This window comes from Microcaecilia unicolor, chromosome 7, assembly GCF_901765095.1.
Source record: "Microcaecilia unicolor chromosome 7, aMicUni1.1, whole genome shotgun sequence".
NCBI lineage: Eukaryota > Metazoa > Chordata > Amphibia > Gymnophiona > Siphonopidae > Microcaecilia > Microcaecilia unicolor.
The window spans coordinates 19999080-20018467 of record NC_044037.1 but is presented as its reverse complement, the minus strand read 5'-3'; the positions used below and the strand labels follow the sequence as shown (position 1 = coordinate 20018467).

General features: G+C 48.6%; 1 protein-coding gene across 1 annotated transcript in view; it reads left to right on the top strand.

Moving 5' to 3' along the window:
• Positions 1-19388, top strand: part of COL4A5 (collagen type IV alpha 5 chain) — a 377606-nt gene that overhangs the window by 268419 nt on the left and 89799 nt on the right. The window contains 1 exon segment of the mRNA XM_030209194.1: positions 2187-2285. Coding sequence (XP_030065054.1) covers positions 2187-2285 — 99 coding nt within the window.

Genomic DNA, 19388 nt, shown 5'->3' with positions numbered 1-19388 from the left:
CTTCTCTCCACAAGAGGAAGGCCTGGGGAACGAAGCCATAAAGTTCCCTCTTAGCTTCCTTCTCTTCCTCTTCCCCTTCCCATTTCTTTCTCTTTGTGGTGCTGCTCCTTTTAAAGGTAGGAAAATGGGATGGAGTTAGGGGGCCCGATATTCAAAGCAATTTAAGAGGGTAGGAGACGCTCCTGTCCACTCGAATCCCCTGGGTCTGCTTAACCCCCAATATTCAGCGACGGTAAACTGGGCAGTGACACTGAATATCGCCTTTGCTCACAAAAAAAGTGGGCAGGTCAGGGGCGGGTTTTGGGAGGAGTCTTTATGCAGGGGCTGGCAATATTTAGTGCCGGCATTGCTAAGTGACCTAATTCTAAATTAGGCTGCTTAGCGTTGCAGGTGCCGGCAGGGCTGCCGAGAGGGGGGGCGGGGGGGGGGGGCAAAATTCCCCGGGCCCAGGGTCAGGCCGCCGGTGCTGCAGTCCCCAGTCTCACCTGCCTGCTTCCACGGCTCCAGGCCCCCTGCATTCGAAGCAGCAGTCACAGATCGCCTCCCTTCAGGCCTTCCCTCCCTGTGTCCCGCCCTCACGGAAACCGGAAGTTATATCAGACGAGGGCGGGACACAGGGAGGGAAGGCCAAAAGAGACGCAGTCTGCAACTGCCGCTTTGAATGAAGGGAGCCTGGAGTTGTGGAGGCAGGCAGGTGAGACCGCGGACTGCAGCGGTGGGGGGAGCGACGGGGGGGCGGGGCAGGGGCAGCCTTGCCCTGGGTGCTCTCAGCAACCCTGGGTGCTGGCACTGAATATTGGGCAGACACCTGCATAACTCTAAAAATCTTTTTTAATAACTGGATACCCCTCCCGGCACCCTCTCCTTCTTTCCTTCCCTCCCACCATCCCACACCAAGTTTACCCTCCCCCAAATCGCACCCCAAACCCTCCTAGGCTTACCTTTTAATCCCTGGTTGTCCAGAGGCTCATTGGGGTCAGGAGCACAGCCCCTAGCGGCTGACCTTAGAAAGCGGCTGCCGCAACCTCTCGCTGCAGCTCGCGGTATTTGTATACTACTGCAGGCAGCCATTTTCTAAAGTACTGAGAGCTGCCTCAAGAGGTCGCGCAGCCATTTTCTGAGATTAGCCACTAGGGGCACAAACGAAGGGACTGCGCTCTTGCCCCCAGCCACACCAGGAATTAAAAAGTAGGCCCGAGGAGGCTTACCCATGAGTTCAGGGGTTTGAGGTTGGCAGGGTTAAACATGGTATGGGCTGGTGGGAGGCAGGGACGGCCAAGAGAGGCATCCAGCACTTTAAAAAGAATTTTAGAGGTGTGCGGGTGTCGGCCCAGTATTCAGCCGGGACCCACATAACTCTGTTATGGGGCCCCGTCTGAATATCGGCCAGGAACGCATAAGCTCAGGCAGCCTGCCTGTCCACAATTAGCCCCCAATATTCAGTGCCGGTGCCTGGACATGGCCCCCCACTGAATATTTATTTATTTATTTGTTACATTTGTATCCCACATTTTCCCACCTATTTGTAGGCTCAATGTGGCTTACATAGTACCGGAAAGGCGTTTGCCGACACTGGTGAGAACAAATACAAAGTGGTGTTGTGGTAGGTAAAGTTCATGTGGCACAGCCACACTAGGAAATCGTACCACGGAAGAGTTGTGTTATGTCCATTACGTTCTTTAGTTTTGTTATGTTGCAGCGATCAGGCATTTATGTTGGATCGGTAAGGTATGCCTTTTTAAACAAGTTAGTTTTTAGTGTTTTCCGGAAGTTTAGGTGGTCGTTCGTAGTTTTCAAGGCTTTTGGTAATGCGTTACATAGCGGTGTGCTTATGTAGGAAAAACTGGACACGTAAGTTGATTTGTATTTGAGTCCTTTGCAGAACCAGAAAACATAAAAACAACTAAAAAAAAAAAAGTACAAAAAAAATCTAAAAATACACAGTGTATGAAATACAAAATAAGTATTTGTCTGAAGATTGGTGAATATTAAAGATCTTTTCTTTCATGTATTGTTTTCTACATATCATTGCTTACATAGTACGCTCTAAGCTTCCCATTTCTTTGGGCTTTTTTTAGCACCTAATGACATTCTTCCTAAATTTTGTTATGTTCCAACAGCATCATTTGTCCAATAAAATATATTCTGCAAATACATTTTGTTGTTATTTATGATTTTCTTTCAAGGTGACCCTGGATTTAATGGTCAGAAAGGCCTTCAAGGTCAGGCCGGAAGCCCTGGCCCACAGGGTCAAAATGGACTCCCTGGTTCATCAGGATTTCCAGGTAAGGGGGTACAAATAAATGAGTCTGTGGAAGAGGTTAACTGCTGGAGGTTGATCTGGAGAATTGTTTTGTGAAGTACAGTGTTTGGCAATGAAATGTCCCATCTCTTTCACAGTGGCAAGATGATATGTTCATGAACATGGTCCTTTTTTTTTTTTTTTACCTAGGGACATTTTCAGGCTCATTTTCAAAGCACTTAGCCTCCCAAAGTTCCATAGAAACCTATGGAACTTAGCCTCCCAAAGTGCTTTGAAAATATGCCTCTTTATCTCCTGTCCTTGTAGGTGTCCACAGGGCATACAGTGGAGCTCTGCTGATACATACCAACTCTGTCCTTTGTTGGCTTGTAGTATTGACCTAATTTTTATTGACATTTTGATGAAGTTTACTCTATCTATTTTTATGTGACTCGTTTTCATTGATCTCTTCTCATGGATTATTACAAAGCTTGATTTTTTTGTTTTCTCCTGCTCCTTTGATCCCCCAATTCAGTCAAAACCAGGTCTGGGATCTGGATTTTTTTTTCCCATTTGTTAGTCCTTTTCCAACCCATTCAACCTAGTCATTGCAGTAATGTTCTTCTACAAGGGATCCTTTAAGAATGCTGTAATCCTCCACCCTAAATTCACCCACTTGATGTCACCATTACACAATGGCTGACTCCCTTCTCCTTTCTCCTCCCTCTTCAACCTTCTGTGAATCTGTGGGTGTTGCCTCTGCAGCATCCTCCTGAGCCCCAAATGAATTGGGAAAGCAGTGAGGCTCATAGATGGACTCAAGGAAACTAGAGACAAATACAAATTGATGAAAAGTCTATTTTAAGTGCATTCCTGGTCCTCACAATTTTTTATGAAAAGACTTAGGGGGTCTTTTACTAAAGCTTAGCTCGCGTTATCTGCAGCAAGTCCCATAGGATTAAATGGGCCCTTCTGCAGATAACTCACGCTAAGCTTTAGTAAAAGACCTCCTTAGCTGTTTATTTATAATTTATTTTTTTGAGTTTGAGTTGGCGAGTACCTTCTCTAGCTTTGCTATCCATAATAATGGTTGATGACATCTCTGTATATCTCCGCTATATGTGTCCAAATTCCTGTATGGTCAATTCATCCGTTCATCCTTCTGAAGTAGACAGAAGAAGAATCAGGAAGTGTAACAAGAATTGTGTAACTAAAGTACTGTGGATAGAAAGCTGTAAAGGGTATAAATGGTTTAAAGTACAATGTACAGAATTTTTTGAAGTGCTGCTTTATGTGTTAAATTGTTGGCTTGTTATTACTTTCATTTTTATATGATTATATTATTTGTTTAAAGATTGTATGTGTGTTTTTATTGCATCCCACCTAGAACTGTGGATAGAGCAGGTAATAAATGTTTTAAATAAGGAGGAAGTGACGTCACCGACCGGGATGGCAGCTTAATAGCGTTGCTCCGCTGGGGCTAATAGAAATTAAAGCGATTCCCGAGATTTTGCCAAGATCGCCAAGGTCGGAGTGGTGGGGGAGAGGTCCCAGAGTCATGCCGCCGAAGAAGAGTTTGGAAAGATTCCGATACACTGCGGAGCAGAGGGAGAAATCGAAACTGGATCCTGCGGGGCCAGGGCTGAAGGGAAAAAAAGATGGCGTCGATCCCCTCTGACTCTGAAAAAGAGCATTGTAATGAAGGTATAGATGGAACTGGTGAAATAACTAAGTCAGATGTGGTGGGCTGGTTCCAGGACCTGAAAGCTGATCTGGCAGGGGTACAGAAGGATGAGCAAAACACACTGAAAGATATCAAAGCCGAAATTTGAGAATTGGATACCCGCATAAACGAGGTGGAAGATGGAATCGGGACTCTTAAAACCGATATAGGAAAACTTCACAAAACTGTGACCACGGGCACTGCAGAAATACAGCAGCTTAAAGAGCGGGTGGAAGATCTGGAAAATAGGTCATGGTGGTGCAATCTGAGATTTAAAGGGATTCCGGAAAGGGACATCTTTTGCAATTGTGAAGCAGTGATACGTGAGTTGTGCTTGCATATATTGAACCCAGGGGGCAAGAGCCAACAGCCGGAATTAGGCATTCAAAGAGCACATTGAGCTGCAGGCCCCCAACGAGACTCTAACCCGAGAGACATTGTGGTGTGTTTCGCAGATTACCCCACAAAAGAGCGGATTCTAGCTAAAGCAAGGCAGCAGAAGGAGATCCGCTGGAAAAATTGTAAGATTGGAGTGTACCAGGACTTGGCATGGATTACATTACAAAAACGCAGATCTTTTCGAGAAGTCACAGAGTTTATGAGATCAAAGGGGATCCGTTACAGGTGGCTCTTTCCATTTGCAGTGTGGCTAACGGTGGAAGGGAAATCACGCAAAGTGAAGACCCTGGATGAAGCATGGTCAGTATTGACTTCGTTGGGATGTAGTGGGATTCTTGAACAGATAAAGCAACTGGTGGCCTCCATAACGCCCAGAGCGGATTCAGCATGGCAGTGAGTGGTGGATTGCAGGAAGAAGTTATATAAACTTGCATCCTGAGGGAATCTGATTATTGAGGACTATCCAACAATCTTTTAGTTCATTGAGGACATTGTGCAGATAAGAAGCTCCCAGAGAACAGCTTTATTATGCAGACTAGAAGTGGATGGGGGGAGGGGGGCGAGACTCTGGGGGAAGTGTTGAGGTGGGGGAATGTTGGGCGAGGGTGTAGTGGAGTTGGCACGATTGGAACTATTTTGGGGGAATATGGGTAATATGTGCACAAACTTGGGATTGGGGTTGGGAGGACTGGAGGATGGTATGGTAAGAGTGCAGGAAATGTGTGCGGGGGGGGGGGGGGAAGCAGCAGGGGAGGGTCATATGGAGGTGGGATTTCGGGAATTGATATGAGAGAGTTCAAGCCTCCGGAAGAGTTGGCTCCTCTGGGATGGCTGATCTGATAGGGTAGAGATCACACAAGGGTGGGGAAGGGAAGGGGTGGGGAGGGGGGGGACAAGATTTTAAAAAGGGGGTCAGTCAGGGGTTTACTATTGGGAGTAACTTAAGGCATGGGATGGGGGACAAGGAGGAAGAATGGGGGGAGGGACGAGAGAATCACTTTTGGTGGGAACTTGGAATGTCAACGGGCTCAATAATCAGGCGAAGCGTAGTAGGGTATTCAAAGAGTTGATTAGTCTGAAGTGGGATGTGACATTTTTGCAAGAAACGCACTTAAGACCGCGAGATGCCCATATGTTACGACGTAGACCTTTCTGGGAAGTAGTGGTCCAGCAGGGAGGGGGAGCTAAGCGGATTGGGGGGGGTGGCTATTTTGCTAAGGCAGAGTTGTGGGTTTGTAATTCAACAGGAGTTTCGTGACTCAAGTGGAAGATGCGTGGCTCTAAGAGGAGTGCTGCAGGCCAAGGAACTTACACTGATCAATTTATATGCTCCGAATACGGGGCAGAGGGAATTTTTCCAAACTTTGTTAGGGGAGCTCTAGGGATTTATTGGGGGACAGGTGGGGGTGGGTGGTGACTTTAATATCACCCCCGATGTACGCCTAGACCATTCCACCGTGGGGGGGAGCACCATAGCGGCCCTGGTCGTAAAGCATTGCTACAATTTTTGCGGGTGGTGGAAGTGGTAGAATGTTGGAGGCTGGTACATGGAGTTCAGTGCAATTATACCTTTTACTCCCATGCAGCGCAATCATATACTTGTATTGATGGATTATGGGTCCATCGCAATAGCTGCCATATGGTAGAGGAGGCTGAGATAGGGACTATTCAAATCTCAGATCATGCGCCAATGTGGACTAAACTTACCGGGTTGGGCCACTGCAAGCGGCAGGGCTATTGGAGACTTAATGAGTCACTACTAGGGGACGAGAAAGTGCGGGAAGATATTAAGCTCAATATTCAAGAATTTCGTTGCTTTAATGATAATGGGGAGGTAACAGATGGGGTATTAAGGCAGTGGTGAGGGGTGCCTTGATCAAGTGGGGGGCGCACGCAAGAAAAGGGAAAAAGGGCAGCACTCGCTAGCCTTACATGCACGTTTAGTGCGCTTAGAAAAGCTGCATAAACGAAACCCTACACCACAGATATGGGAGGATCTTAAAAAAGTGAGAGAAGGGGGGGAAGTGACGTCACCGAGCCAAGATGGCTGCTTGAGCAAAGAGCTCTGGCTGTCCCGCGAAAAAAGGTGGAAAATACAAGCAGTTAGCGCGACGCCACACTAAAATCAGCGATCGCGGACAATAGCGGAACATTAGGTGATCGAAAAACGCATGGCAGCTCGAACAATAAAGCACTCACTGGCGGGTTTCGCGTACACGGGATCCAGCGCGTCGATACAGCAGGCCGCGGTACCAATAAAGAAAAGCAGCATGGCGGAAGGCCCAGCGGAGGAGCGGCCGGCTCAACAAGAACAAATACCGCAGGAATCCCAGATCCTCTTTACACAAGAGGAATCGCTAACGGGCGAAAATGAACCAATCCTAGAGATTCGAGACTGGCTAAAAGAAATAACAGGAGAACTGAAAGCCTTACGCTCTGATTTAATCACGCTGGGTGCGGATCTCAGAGGTGATATTGCTGCATTAGGAACGCGAGTAGCAGAAACGGAAGAGCGCTTAGATGACCAAAGCGAACTGCTGCAATCGGTAACAGAGCAACAAGCGGAGGAAAGGAAAAACATCCAACAAATATGGGACAAAATGGAGGACATAGAAAACCGTAGTAGACGTCATAACATTAGACTCCGAGGTATTCCTGAGATTCCCCTTTATGCGGATTGTGAACATACAGTGCAACAAATAGCAAGCGCCATCCTAAAGGAAATACAAATAGATAAAGATCCCTCGGAGATACAAATCGAGAGGGCACATAGAGCACTTGGAGCACCCAGAAATAATCAGCCGAAAGATATGATAGCCTGCTTTGTGGACTATAAGCTGAAAGAGAAAATAATGCAGGCAGCACGAGAAAAGCCGAATTTCAAATGGGATACACACCAGATTCAACTCTATCAAGATCTGGCGGCTTCTACGCTGCGACGACGGGCAGAATTACGCCCGATCACTCAATACCTACGCACGCAGAATATTCAATATAGATGGAGTCACCCCTTCGCCCTGCGCTTTTATAAAGAAGGAAAATTACATCAAATCAGAGAGGTGGCAGAAGCGGCATTGATATTTCCAGACAAAGAGTTGCACGCCACGATGGCGCCAAGACGGGAAATGGGGACAACGCGTAGAGAGAGACCCAGATGGCAGAGAGTGACAAAAGGAAAAGGACGGCTACAGCGTCAGCAATCGGATACTGCACTGAGAAGTGGAGATCGGGTGACTACTTGAACTTAAACTGATAACACAGAATCTAGCGGCCAAAAGGCATTGCAAAGAAAGATGCATGATGGCGCACACAGAATAGCTACTACTAAGGACTGCGAGGTAGTAAGTGAACTGTAATGCCACTGTTAAGTTAAAACAGGAATATAAAGGTTAATGTGTTAATGTTACAGTAAAGAAGAGTTTAAAATGTTCAACCATGTTCAAACACAAACTGGGCTAACAGTACACAAAATAGCTAACTGGTAAGCAGAGGGACACGGGACGGTCACACTTTACCCCAGCACACCTGATCCAAATATGACAGGTGATAACGGTTATGGGAGTGGGATACATGGGGATAGAGGGGGGAAATATTCACTGATACTGCTGCACCAAGATAGATATGGTCTTTTGAGGCAGAGGGGTTGCGAGAGTAACAGAGTAGGAGAGGATAAAGCAGACACTAACAAAGAAGGACACGATGGGCACTATTGACTTACTCACTATCAATGTGAAGGGCCTAAACTCCCCGGCAAAACGCCAACTCCTTTTTAAGGAGGCAATGCGTCTCAGGGCAGATATAATTTTTGCGCAAGAAACGCATTTGCTGCCAAAACATGAAAAGCTATGCAGACATGGGCGATATAAGGATATATATTTTGCATCTAGTCACAAAGAGAACAAAAAAAAAGGGGTACTGATAGCACTGACACATAGATACATATGGCAGGTGCGGAGAGTGGTGAGAGATAGAGATGGTCGATATTTATTACTGATAATAAGCTTGGGGACAGAGATCTTTACCTTGCTAAACATCTATGCCCCAAATGAACAACAGGGCTCCTTCTATGAGAAACTATCGGAACTTATAGCAAAATATATAGAGGGAGAATTACTGATTGGAGGGGACTTCAACCTAACACCACACCCATCAATGGATAATTCCACACAGGGGATACGATATGCACGAACAGATCGAGCTAAACTACATACGTTTTTGTCCAAATGGCAGATGATAGATATATGGAGGCATTATAACCCTACATCTCGTAGTTACACATATTATTCTGCAGTACATGCATCATACTCCAGAATAGATTTATGGCTAGGAGGGCGAGCTGTACTGCAACAGGTGCAAACAATTCAAATACAAAATAGAACATGGTCGGATCACGCCCCGCTAACATTACAACTAAAAAGTGCAACTAATAGACTGCCTCCCCCAACATGGCGCATGGATGATAGTATGCTAGCAGACCAAAATGTTACAAAACAGCTAGAAGAAGATATAAAACACTACATTAGTGAAAATGATACGGGGGAAGTAGGAGATGAGATAGTATGGGAGGGCCTAAAAGCAGTCCTAAGAAGTCAAATTATATCACTGCAGGCCCATAGGAGCCGACAGAAACAAGCAAAAACACAACAATTGCATATAGAACTAGAAACACTGCAGATGTCGATGGCCAGTGGAACTCCGCCCACTAACGCAGCGGAGAGATGCCACCAGGTACAATTGGAACTTAGGGAACTCCAACTAGCAGAAGTGGCGGAAATCTTGCAAAAAACTCAACAAAGCCACTTTGAATTTGGTAATAAAGCATCCCGATTATTAGCATATAAACTGAAGCAGCATAAAAGCAAAAATCATATTCATACAATAGAAGAAAGCACAGGGCAAAGATTAACCACAACTAAGGGAATTAGCCGGGCCTTTATGGACTTTTATAAACATTTATATAGAGATGAGATTCAAGCAGACCCTCAAACAACACAGACTTACCTGGAAAAGGTAGAGCTCCCCCAAATCACCACAGACCAAAGCGCCATACTATCGGCGCCGATAGAACTAAAAGAGATAGAATGGGCCATCAATAACCTACCAAACGGAAAAGCGCCAGGGCCAGACGGGTTTACGAATAAATTTTACAAGCGCTTTAGAAATCTATTAGCCCCCTTACTGGCACGAGTTGTAAATGGGATTGAGCATCAGGAAAAATTGCCCTACTCGTGGAGACTGGCACATATAATTATACTGCTAAAGCCGGGGAAAGACCCGAAACACTGCGGTTCATACCGCCCAATATCATTATTAAACACAGATTATAAAATCTTTACGAAGATTCTGGCTAAACGCCTGCAGATGTTTATGCAGCAATTAGTACGAGATGACCAAACAGGGTTTATAGAGGGTAGACAGACATTTGATAACATAAGAAGAGCCATACATCTTATACAGGAGATCAATAGTACGCAACAACCGGCGGTACTCCTGTCACTGGACGCCGAAAAAGCGTTCGATAGAGTCCACTGGCCATATATGTTTGAAGTACTAAAGAAAATGGGGATAACAGGCAGCTTTATAGCATGGATAAGACAATTATATAAACACCCACTAGCGGCTCTGATTATTAATGGGGAATGCTCTGAAACCTTTACACTGGAGAGAGGAACACGGCAGGGATGCGCCCTGTCACCTCTGCTTTTTGCCCTAACACTGGAACCCCTAGCTCAGGAGATCCGATTACATCCCAAGATACAAGGCGTCCACATCGGACAAAAGACACATAAAATCATGCTATTCGCAGATGATATCTTGCTTACTGTGACAAATCCTCAGGGTTCTATGGAGGGCATAATACAAACTCTACAGCAATTTGGGAAAATAGCAGGATTTAAAATAAATATGACTAAATCAGAATTAATGGGCCTGAACCTGTCCGGAGAAGCTACCAAGGCCATAAAACAGCAATACCCACTGCGATGGGCAACTCGCTCATTGCGATATCTGGGGGTTAATCTTACACCCAAATTAATGGATTTATATGAAGCGAACTTTCCCCCTAAAATGCGGGAGCTATTCAAAGAGCTAGACCGATGGGAGGGATTGGAGCTATCATGGATAGGTAGAATACAAGCGATAAAAATGATGATCTTGCCCAAGATATTATATCTCTTCATGGCACTACCACTACCGATCCCCAATAAATTTTTCCGACAACTAAAGCGTAAAACATTTGCATATATATGGAAGCATAAGCCACCGCGAGTTCGAGCGGAAATGCTCTATCAATCAAAAAAAAAAGGGGGTATGGGAGTACCAGATTATTATCGGTATTATCAAGCAGCACAGCTGAGGATATTGGTAGCTTGGGTTAACGCTGAAACAAAACCATGGCTTCAGATAGAAAAACAGTGGGTGGGTATGCACCAACCAGCCATGCTGCTATGGCAACCTAGAAAGCGTATTAGAGCAATGGCGGCACTTTTGCCAATAGCAATACAATCACCACTCCTGACCTGGAATACGATACGTCAGCAGCACTGCCCAAATAGAACATACTTCCGAAAGATGCACATTAGGGGAGCACCAGGGTTTGCATGGGAAGAGGGAGATATAGTGTATAAACAATGGGAACAGAGAGGGCTAAAACAGCTAGGACAAATATGGGAAGAGGGGGTAGTACGGCCCTATGAGGAGCTGCAGGAGGAATATGATCTGCAACCACAACATTTAATTTACTACTCCAGAATTAGAAATTACATTCTTCGAAAAGCGAGGGCAGAGTTGCAGGGGGAGGAAACAGAGTTGGAACGGGCAATGGGTGGGAATAGCACCAAGGGATGTATAACACGAATATATGCAGCATTATTAGCACATAGAACCCCCATACTGAAATACACACAGAGGTGGGAACAAGACATAGATACTAGACATGATATACACAGCTGGGAGAAGGCATGGGGTTTCTTGTTAAGTAGCTCTGTGAGTAGTGCCATTATAGAGAATGGATATAAAATACTATATCGCTGGTACTACACCCCGGACAGATTAGCCAAAATGATACCAGAAGCGTCGAATCAATGCTGGAGGGGATGTACAATGAAGGGAGACATGCTACACATCTGGTGGACATGCCCAAAAATACAAAGATACTGGAGAGAACTGTTGGACATGCTTAAACAAATACTGGGCAAAGAGTATCCACTGACAGTGGACCACTGCATACTAAACTTTCGACCTACAGGATTTTCGAAACCGCTACATCGATTGGCCTCCATGTTTTTGGCGGCGAGCAAGATAGCGGTGGCATCCGCATGGAAGCAACAATCGACTCCCCCAGTAATGAAGGTTATATATAAAATGGACTACTTCTACCAAATGTCTAAATTGACAGCAATAAAGAATGGACAAGTAACCCAATTCTTAAAAATATGGGATAAGTACAAAGAATGGAGGCATCGAGACGGGATCGACCTTGATGCGCCCCAACTGATGACACCGCGGCTCTGAACACCTCTAAGAGTACAAGGACCGAAACACATCATAAACTTATCCATGGGTGCAGCAGTGTTGGGACTATTGCAAAATGAAAATAGAAGAGACATATGGGCAGGGAGTTGGGGAAGTGAGGGAGGGGGGAGGGGATATGGGATTGTTTATATGTAAATTACAGCAATATACTTTGAAATGTATGTTTAAATATATAAATAAACAGTTTAAAAAAAAAAAAAAAAAAGTGAGAGAAGAAATAGCAGAATTGCAGATGGCGGAAGTTGATTTTAGGAGAACCAAGCTCAAGCAACAATATTTTGAGTTTGCCAATAAATGAAGTGCAATGTTGGCCCGTTATCTACGGGCTAAGAGAGTGAGATCTCTTATTCAAAAGATGAGGGATGGTAGGGGAGGATGGCACTATGCTGACTCAGATATCGCAAAATACTTTTTGAATTACTACCAAGAGTTATACGGTGCTCTTAGACATCTAAAGAAAAAAAATGTTTAAAATATTCAACCTGCAGAAGTGAGTGTTTTTATAAGCACTGGCTGCTGCAGGTGTTTCTTGACCCAGATACTGGTACCGAATATAAGTACATAAGTAATGCCATACTGGGAAAAGACCAAAGGCCCATCGAGCCCAGCATCCTGTCCCCGACAGCGGCTAATCCAGGTCAAGGGCACCTGGCAGCTTCCCAAACGTACATTCTATACATGTTATCCCCAAAATTGTGGATTTTTCCCAAGTCCATTTAGTAGCGGTCTATGGACTTGTCCTTTAGGAAACCGTCCAAACCCTTTCCATATCATCATGCTGATCAATCCATAGACTGGTGGTGACTGGTGGGTTGTGTCCATCTACCAGCAGGCGGAGATAGAGAGCAATCTTTTTGCCTCCCTATATGTGGTCATGTGCTGCCGGAAACTCCCCAGTATGTTCTCTATCTCAGCAGGTGGTGGTCACACACAGCAGCAGCTCTGGCTAGGTCTCCAAGCCTAATTTTTAGGTTTTGTTGAGTACCTGGGGTTGAGGGCTCTTCTTGAGCAAGTGCAAACCTGGTGGTGCCAGGTCCCTCCTTTTCTCCCCCCTCCCGCTGGCTCCGTTAAAAAAAAAAAAAAAAAAAAAAATTTTGGACGTCCTTAAGGGCGTTTATTTCAACGTTTATTTCAACGTCTATTGCAGCTACTCACTGGGACACCAGTTCGTTACAGCTCGCAGCGAGAAGCAGGTAATTTTTACCTTTTTGTAGCGGGCAGGGGGTTCCCCGTTCGGTCTCCACGTGGCCTATGGCCGCCCTCGATTTGGGCGACGGCAAAAAAGCGGCCAAAGTTAAGCGCCGTTCTTCCCGCGCAGCTCCTTCGCGGAGTGTCGCGCCAGACGCCATTTTGGATGCGCAGCATGTTTCTCCCCCGCTCTTGCGAGCGCCGGTTGAGGGTGCGTCTAGAGCTGTGGCCCAGGCTGCTGAAGTGCACAGTCTGGGGGGTTTCTCCCCCGAGTTCATTTTGCTGCTGCATCAGGCCTTCCTTATGCAAAACGCTGCCCCTGCTCCCTTGTCCGATAAAGGGGTTGAGGCCCCCGGAAGTAAACGCCCTCGGGTGGATTTCCAGGCCTTAGAGGACTCTGTCTCCTCTGATGTAGATGAGGGCAGCATATCTGGGTTCTCCCAACGGTCCTTTGGGGATTCCTTGGAGGAGACGGATTCCCGCTCGGATGGAGCGGATGACCCCTCTGCAGCGCGGATCTTTCGCTCAGAGGACTTGCCCAACCTGTTAGTGCAGGCCATGAGCATTTTGAAGATTTCCTCTCCGGAGGACGTCTCTCCCTCAGCCCCTGTTGGCTCCGCCATTATGCTGGGGACGAAGCGCCCGCCTAGAACCTTCCACGTGCATGATGCCATGCACACCTTGATTTCGGCTCAATGGGATGTCCCGGAAGCGAGCCTCAAAGTGGCTAGGGCTATGTCCCGCCTCTATCCTCTGCCTGAAAGTGAACGGGAGGCCTTTCTTTGGCCTACAGTGGATTCTTTAATCACTGCGGTGACTAAGAAAACGGCGTTGCCGGTGGAAGGTGGCACTGCCCTAAAGGACGCCCAAGACAGAAGATTGGAGGCGGCCTTAAGGTCGTCCTTCGAGGCGGCTGCTTTAAGTTTGCAGGCCTCAGTTTGCGGCTCCTATGTGGCCAGGGCGTGCCTGACGATTGTGCAGCGGGCTTCCCCCTCGGATTCTTCCTTGAGGGCTGATTGGCCGGCCCTGGAATCGGGCTTGGCTTATTTGGCAGACTTGCTGTATGATATCTTGAGAGCCTCGGCTAAAGGTATGGCTCAGACAGTCTCTGCGCGGCGGTGGCTTTGGCTGAAGCATTGGTCGGCTGACCACGCCTCTAAATCCCGCCTGGCTAAGTTGCCTTTTAAAGGCAAGCTGCTCTTTGGGGTCGAGCTGGACAAAATTGTGACCGATCTCGGCACGTCTAAGGGCAAGAGGTTACCAGAGGTCAGGGCTCGGGCCAGTGCTCGCCCCGGTAACTCCAGAGGACGGTTTCAGGAAGCCCGTCGGTACCGCCCGGGCAAGTCGGGCTCCTCTGCTCCCTCTTCCTTCAAGAGGAACTTCTCCCCCAAGCAGCATTCCTTTCGCAGAGAACGCCGTCCCGGAGGTGCGCCCTCCGGTCCTCCCCCAGGGTCTCGTACCCAATGAAGGGGCCCTGGTCCATGGCCCAGTGCGGATTGGAGGACGCCTGTCCTCGTTTCTGGGCGAGTGGACCAGGGTAACTTCAGACGCTTGGGTGCTGGAAGTCATCAGAGACAGCTACAAGCTAGAGTTCTGCCGACCCTTAAGAGACGGGTTTGTACTCTCTCCCTGCAAGTCTCCGGTCAAAGCTGTGGCAGTGCAGCAGACTTTGGACAATCTGATCCGCCTGGGTGCGGTCGTTCCGGTGCCAGAAAATCAGCTTGGCAAGGGACGTTACTCCATTTACTTTGTGGTACCAAAGAAAGGAGGTTCTGTACGGTCTATCCTCGACCTCAAAGGGGTCAATCGGGCCTTGAAAGTTCGGCACTTTCGCATGGAGACTCTCCGCTCGGTTATAGCGGCAGTGAAGGCAGGGGAGTTCCTGGCATCCTTGGACATCAAGGAACCGTACTTGCATATTCCCATCTGGCCTCCTCATCAACGCTTTCTGCGTTTGCAGTCATGGGCCGACACTTCCAGTTCAGAGCCCTCCCGTTCGGGTTGGCTACTGCTCCGCAGACCTTCTCCAAAGTAATGGTGGTCATCGCGGCCTTCCTGCGAAAGGAAGGAATACAAGTCCATCCTTATCTGGACGACTGGTTGATCCGAGCCCCCTCTTATGCAGAGTGCGGCAAAGCTGTGGACCGGGTGATTGCTCTTTTGAGCTCCCTGGGGTGGATCATCAACTGGGAGAAAAGCCAGCTGAGCCCGACTCAGTCCCTGGAGTATCTGGGAGTTCGTTTCGACACCCAAGTGGGCAGAGTGTTTCTGCCAGACAATCGGTTTGTCAAGCTTCAGGCTCAGGTGGACCAGTTCCTAGTAGCCTCTCCTCTTCGGGCTTGGGACTATGTGCAGCTGTTGGGCTCTATGACGGCCACGATGGAAGTAGTGCCCTGGGCCAGGGCTCATATGAGACCACTACAACACACTCTGCTGCAGCGCTGGACTCCGGTGTCGGAGGATTATGCTGTGCGCCTTCCCTTGGACCCAGCAGTGCGCAAGGCGCTGAACTGGTGGCTGAAGACAGACAAGTTGTCTGCAGGAATGCCTCTTGTCACCCCGGAGTGGATTGTCGTCACGACGGACGCCTCTTTGACGGGCTGGGGAGCCCACTGCTTGGGAAGGACAGCTCAGGGGCTCTGGTCTCCTGCAGAGGCAAAGTGGTCTATCAACCTCCTGGAACTCAGAGCCATTCGGTTGGCGCTTTGGAGTTCCTCCCGGTACTGGCGTTGAAGCCAGTACAGGTCCTGTCGGACAATGCCATGGCTGTGGCCTATGTCAACCGCCAGGGAGGTACCAAGAGCACCCCTCTAGCCAAGGAGGCCATGAATCTATGCCAGTGGGCGGAAGCGAGCCTGGAACAGCTGTCAGCGGCCCACATTGCCGGAGTCATGAATGTCAAGGCGGACTTTCTCAGTCGCCATACCTTGGATCCCGGAGAGTGGCAGTTATCGGCTCAGGCGTTCTTGGACATCACGAAGCGCTGGGGCCAGCCGAGCCTAGATCTGATGGCGTCATCGGCCAATTGCCAAGTGCCGCGCTTTTTCAGCAGAGGACGGGACCCTCGATCCCTGGGAGTAGATGCTCTTCTCCAACAGTGGCCGACACAGGAGCTTCTCTGTGTTCCCGCCCTGGCCCATGTTGGGCAGGGTGCTAGACCGGGTGGCAAAGCATCCGGGCCAGATAATCCTGTTGGTTTCGGACTGGCCCAGACGTCCCTGGTATGCAGACTTGATCAGGCTCTCAGTGGACAACCCTCTGCGGCTGCCAGTGGAGCAGGGCCTGTTGCATCAGGGTCCCGTGGTGATGGAGGATCCCTCCCCCTTTGGTATTACGGCCTGGCTATTGAGCGGCAGCGTCTGAGGAAGAAGGGCTTCTCAGACAAGGTCATCGCCACTATGCTGAGAGCGAGGAAGCGCTCTACTTCTACTGCTTACGCCAGGGTTTGGCGTACCTTTACAGCGTGGTGTGAAGCAGGCTCACTTTCTCCCTTCACTGCTCCAATTTCTTCAGTGTTGGCGTTCCTGCAAGAAGGTCTGGAGAAAGGCCTGTCGCTCAGTTCCCTTAAAGTCCAGGTAGCGGCTCTGGCTTGCTTCAGGGGCCGCCTGAAGGGTGCTTCCCTGGCTTCGCAGCCAGATGTGGTGCGTTTTCTCAAGGGAGTTAATCACCTGCGCCCTCCTCTGCACTCAGTGGTGCCTGCGTGGAATCTCAACCTGGTGCTAAGAGCCTTGCAGAAGCCGCCTTTTGAACCCTTGTCGAGGGCATCTCTGAAAGACCTGACGTTGAAAGCAGTCTTTTTAGTGGCTATCACTTCAGCCAGAAGAGTTTCCGAGCTCCAGGCACTATCATGTCGAGAGCCTTTCCTGCAGTTCACTGAGGCAGGAGTGTCTATTCGCACAGTGCCTTCCTTCCTGCCCAAGGTTGTTTCTCGCTTCCATATGAATCAGCAGCTCTGTCTCCCAGCCTTTCGTAGGGAGGACTACCCAGAGGAGTACTCTGCTCTCAAATATCTAGATGTGAGACGAGTCATCATCAGATACTTGGAAGTGACCAATGATTTCCGGAAGTCGGATCATCTGTTTGTCCTGTTTGCAGGTCCTCGTAAGGGTCTGCAGGCTGCTAAGCCTACAGTGGCAAGATGGGTCAAGGAAGCCATTGCAGCGGCTTATGTGGCCGCGGGAAAGGTGCCGCCTATCCAGCTGAAGGCTCACTTCACTAGAGCTCAGGCGGCCTCGATGGCAGAGGCCGGGTCCGTCTCCTTGGAAGAGATTTGCAAGGCGGCAACTTGGGCATCGGCCCATACCTTCTCCAGGCATTACCGCTTGACTGTGGCTGCTCGGGCGGAGGCCCGGTTTGGAGCTTCAGTGTTGCGGTCAGGGATTTCAGTGACCCGCCCTGGTGAGTACTGCTTCGGTACATCCCACCAGTCTATGGATTGATCAGCATGATGATATGGAAGGTAAAATTATGTATCATACCTGATAATTTTCTTTCCATTAATCATAGCTGATCAATCCATAGCCCCTCCCAGATATCTGTGTTGTTTATATTCTGGTTGCATTTCAGGTTCAAGTTTAGTCTTCAGTTCCTGTTCAGGAGGACTTCGTGTTCAAGTTTTTTCAATTGGATTCTTCAAGAGTTGAGACGAGTTTGTGTTACAGTGAGCTGCTGCATTCCTCTCCCCTCCGTTTTACGGGGCTGGATTGAGACTTAAATTCTGCCAGCGCTCACTCCCGCTTCGTGCGGCTATAGGGCAGCTTTGTACTCCTCCCACTTCGGCGGTGTTAGGGTCAGTCAGCTCCTCCCGCGGTTGCGGTTGCAGAATAAGCCAGATCCCCCCGCATCGGCGGGTGTGGTGTCCCTCCCCCGCTCCGCGGGGATGAGCTGGACGGATTCCCCTCCCCCACTTGTGTGGGGATGAGCTGGGTTAATTCCCCTCCCCCGTTTCGGCGGTGGTGAGCTGGGCAGAGAGTCCCTTTGTGGGTGTAATTCTCTAAGTGCTAAGTCCTGCGGATGGAGCTTGGATATCGACATACTGAGGAGTTTCCGGCAGCACATGACCATATATAAGGAGGCAAAAGGATTGCTCTCTATCTCCACCTGCTGGTAGATGGACACAACCCACCAGTCACCACCAGTCTATGGATTGATCAGCTATGATTAATGGAAAGAAAATTATCAGGTATGATACATAATTTTACCTTTTAAACTCTGCCAAGCCAACCGCCTTCACCACGTTCTCCGGCAACGAATTCCAGTTTAATTATGCGTTGGGTGAAGAAATATTTTCTCCTATTTGTTTTAAATGTACTACATTGTAGTTTCATCGCATGCCCCCTAGTCCTACTATTTTTGGAAAGCGTGAACAGACGCTTCACATCCACCTGTTCCACTCCACTCATTATTTTATATACCTCTATCATGTCTCCCCTCAGCCGTCTCTTCTCCAAGCTGAAAAGCCCTAGCCTCCTTAGTCTTTCTTCATAGGGAAGTCGTCCCGTCCCCGCTATCATTTTAGTTGCCCTTCGCTGCACCTTTTCCAATTCCACTATATCTTTCTTGAGATGCGGCGACCAGAATTGGACACAATACTCAAGGTGCGGTCGCACCATGGAGCGATACAACGGCATTATAACATCCTCACACCTGTTTTCCATACCTTTCCTAATAATACCCAATATTCTATTCGCTGTCCTAGCCGCAGCAGGTCTTCAGTGGCTGCTGGAAATTATCCTGTACCGCTGACATTCAGCGCTGGGAGCCGGATAATTATGTGAGCGAGTTAGGACAGCTATTCTCCGGCCTTGCTTACCCAGATAACGATCTGGGCACTGACACTGAATGCCAATGATACCCATATAACTTTCAGCTCCGCCTCCGGACCACCTTGGCACTACCTGGATAGTACCGACATAGTCTGATCAGATATTCAGGGGCACTATCCGGTTAAGTGCCAGGAGCTGGTCAGCGGTATTTAACCGGGCAGGATCCTCCGACACTTGGTTAACTCCTGCTGAACATTAACTCAAGGACTCTTTTTGCCGACCTCTGTATATTCTGTAGCTGTCTCCAGTAGCGATCCTTGGTCGGCTGCCACCCGGGGCGGATTGCTGCTGCGCACACCCTCCCCCCCCTCCCACCGGGTGCAGCGGCATCCATCTCCCCCGGGTGCAGCACGACACCCCCCGCATCAACAGCTCCCCCGCCAGGGGTATCACTCAAGGCCCCCGCCGGGTGTATTCTTGCCTGCTGGGAGCAGCCGTGCGGCTGTCGGTTCCTCTGCCCCGGAACAGGAAGTAACCT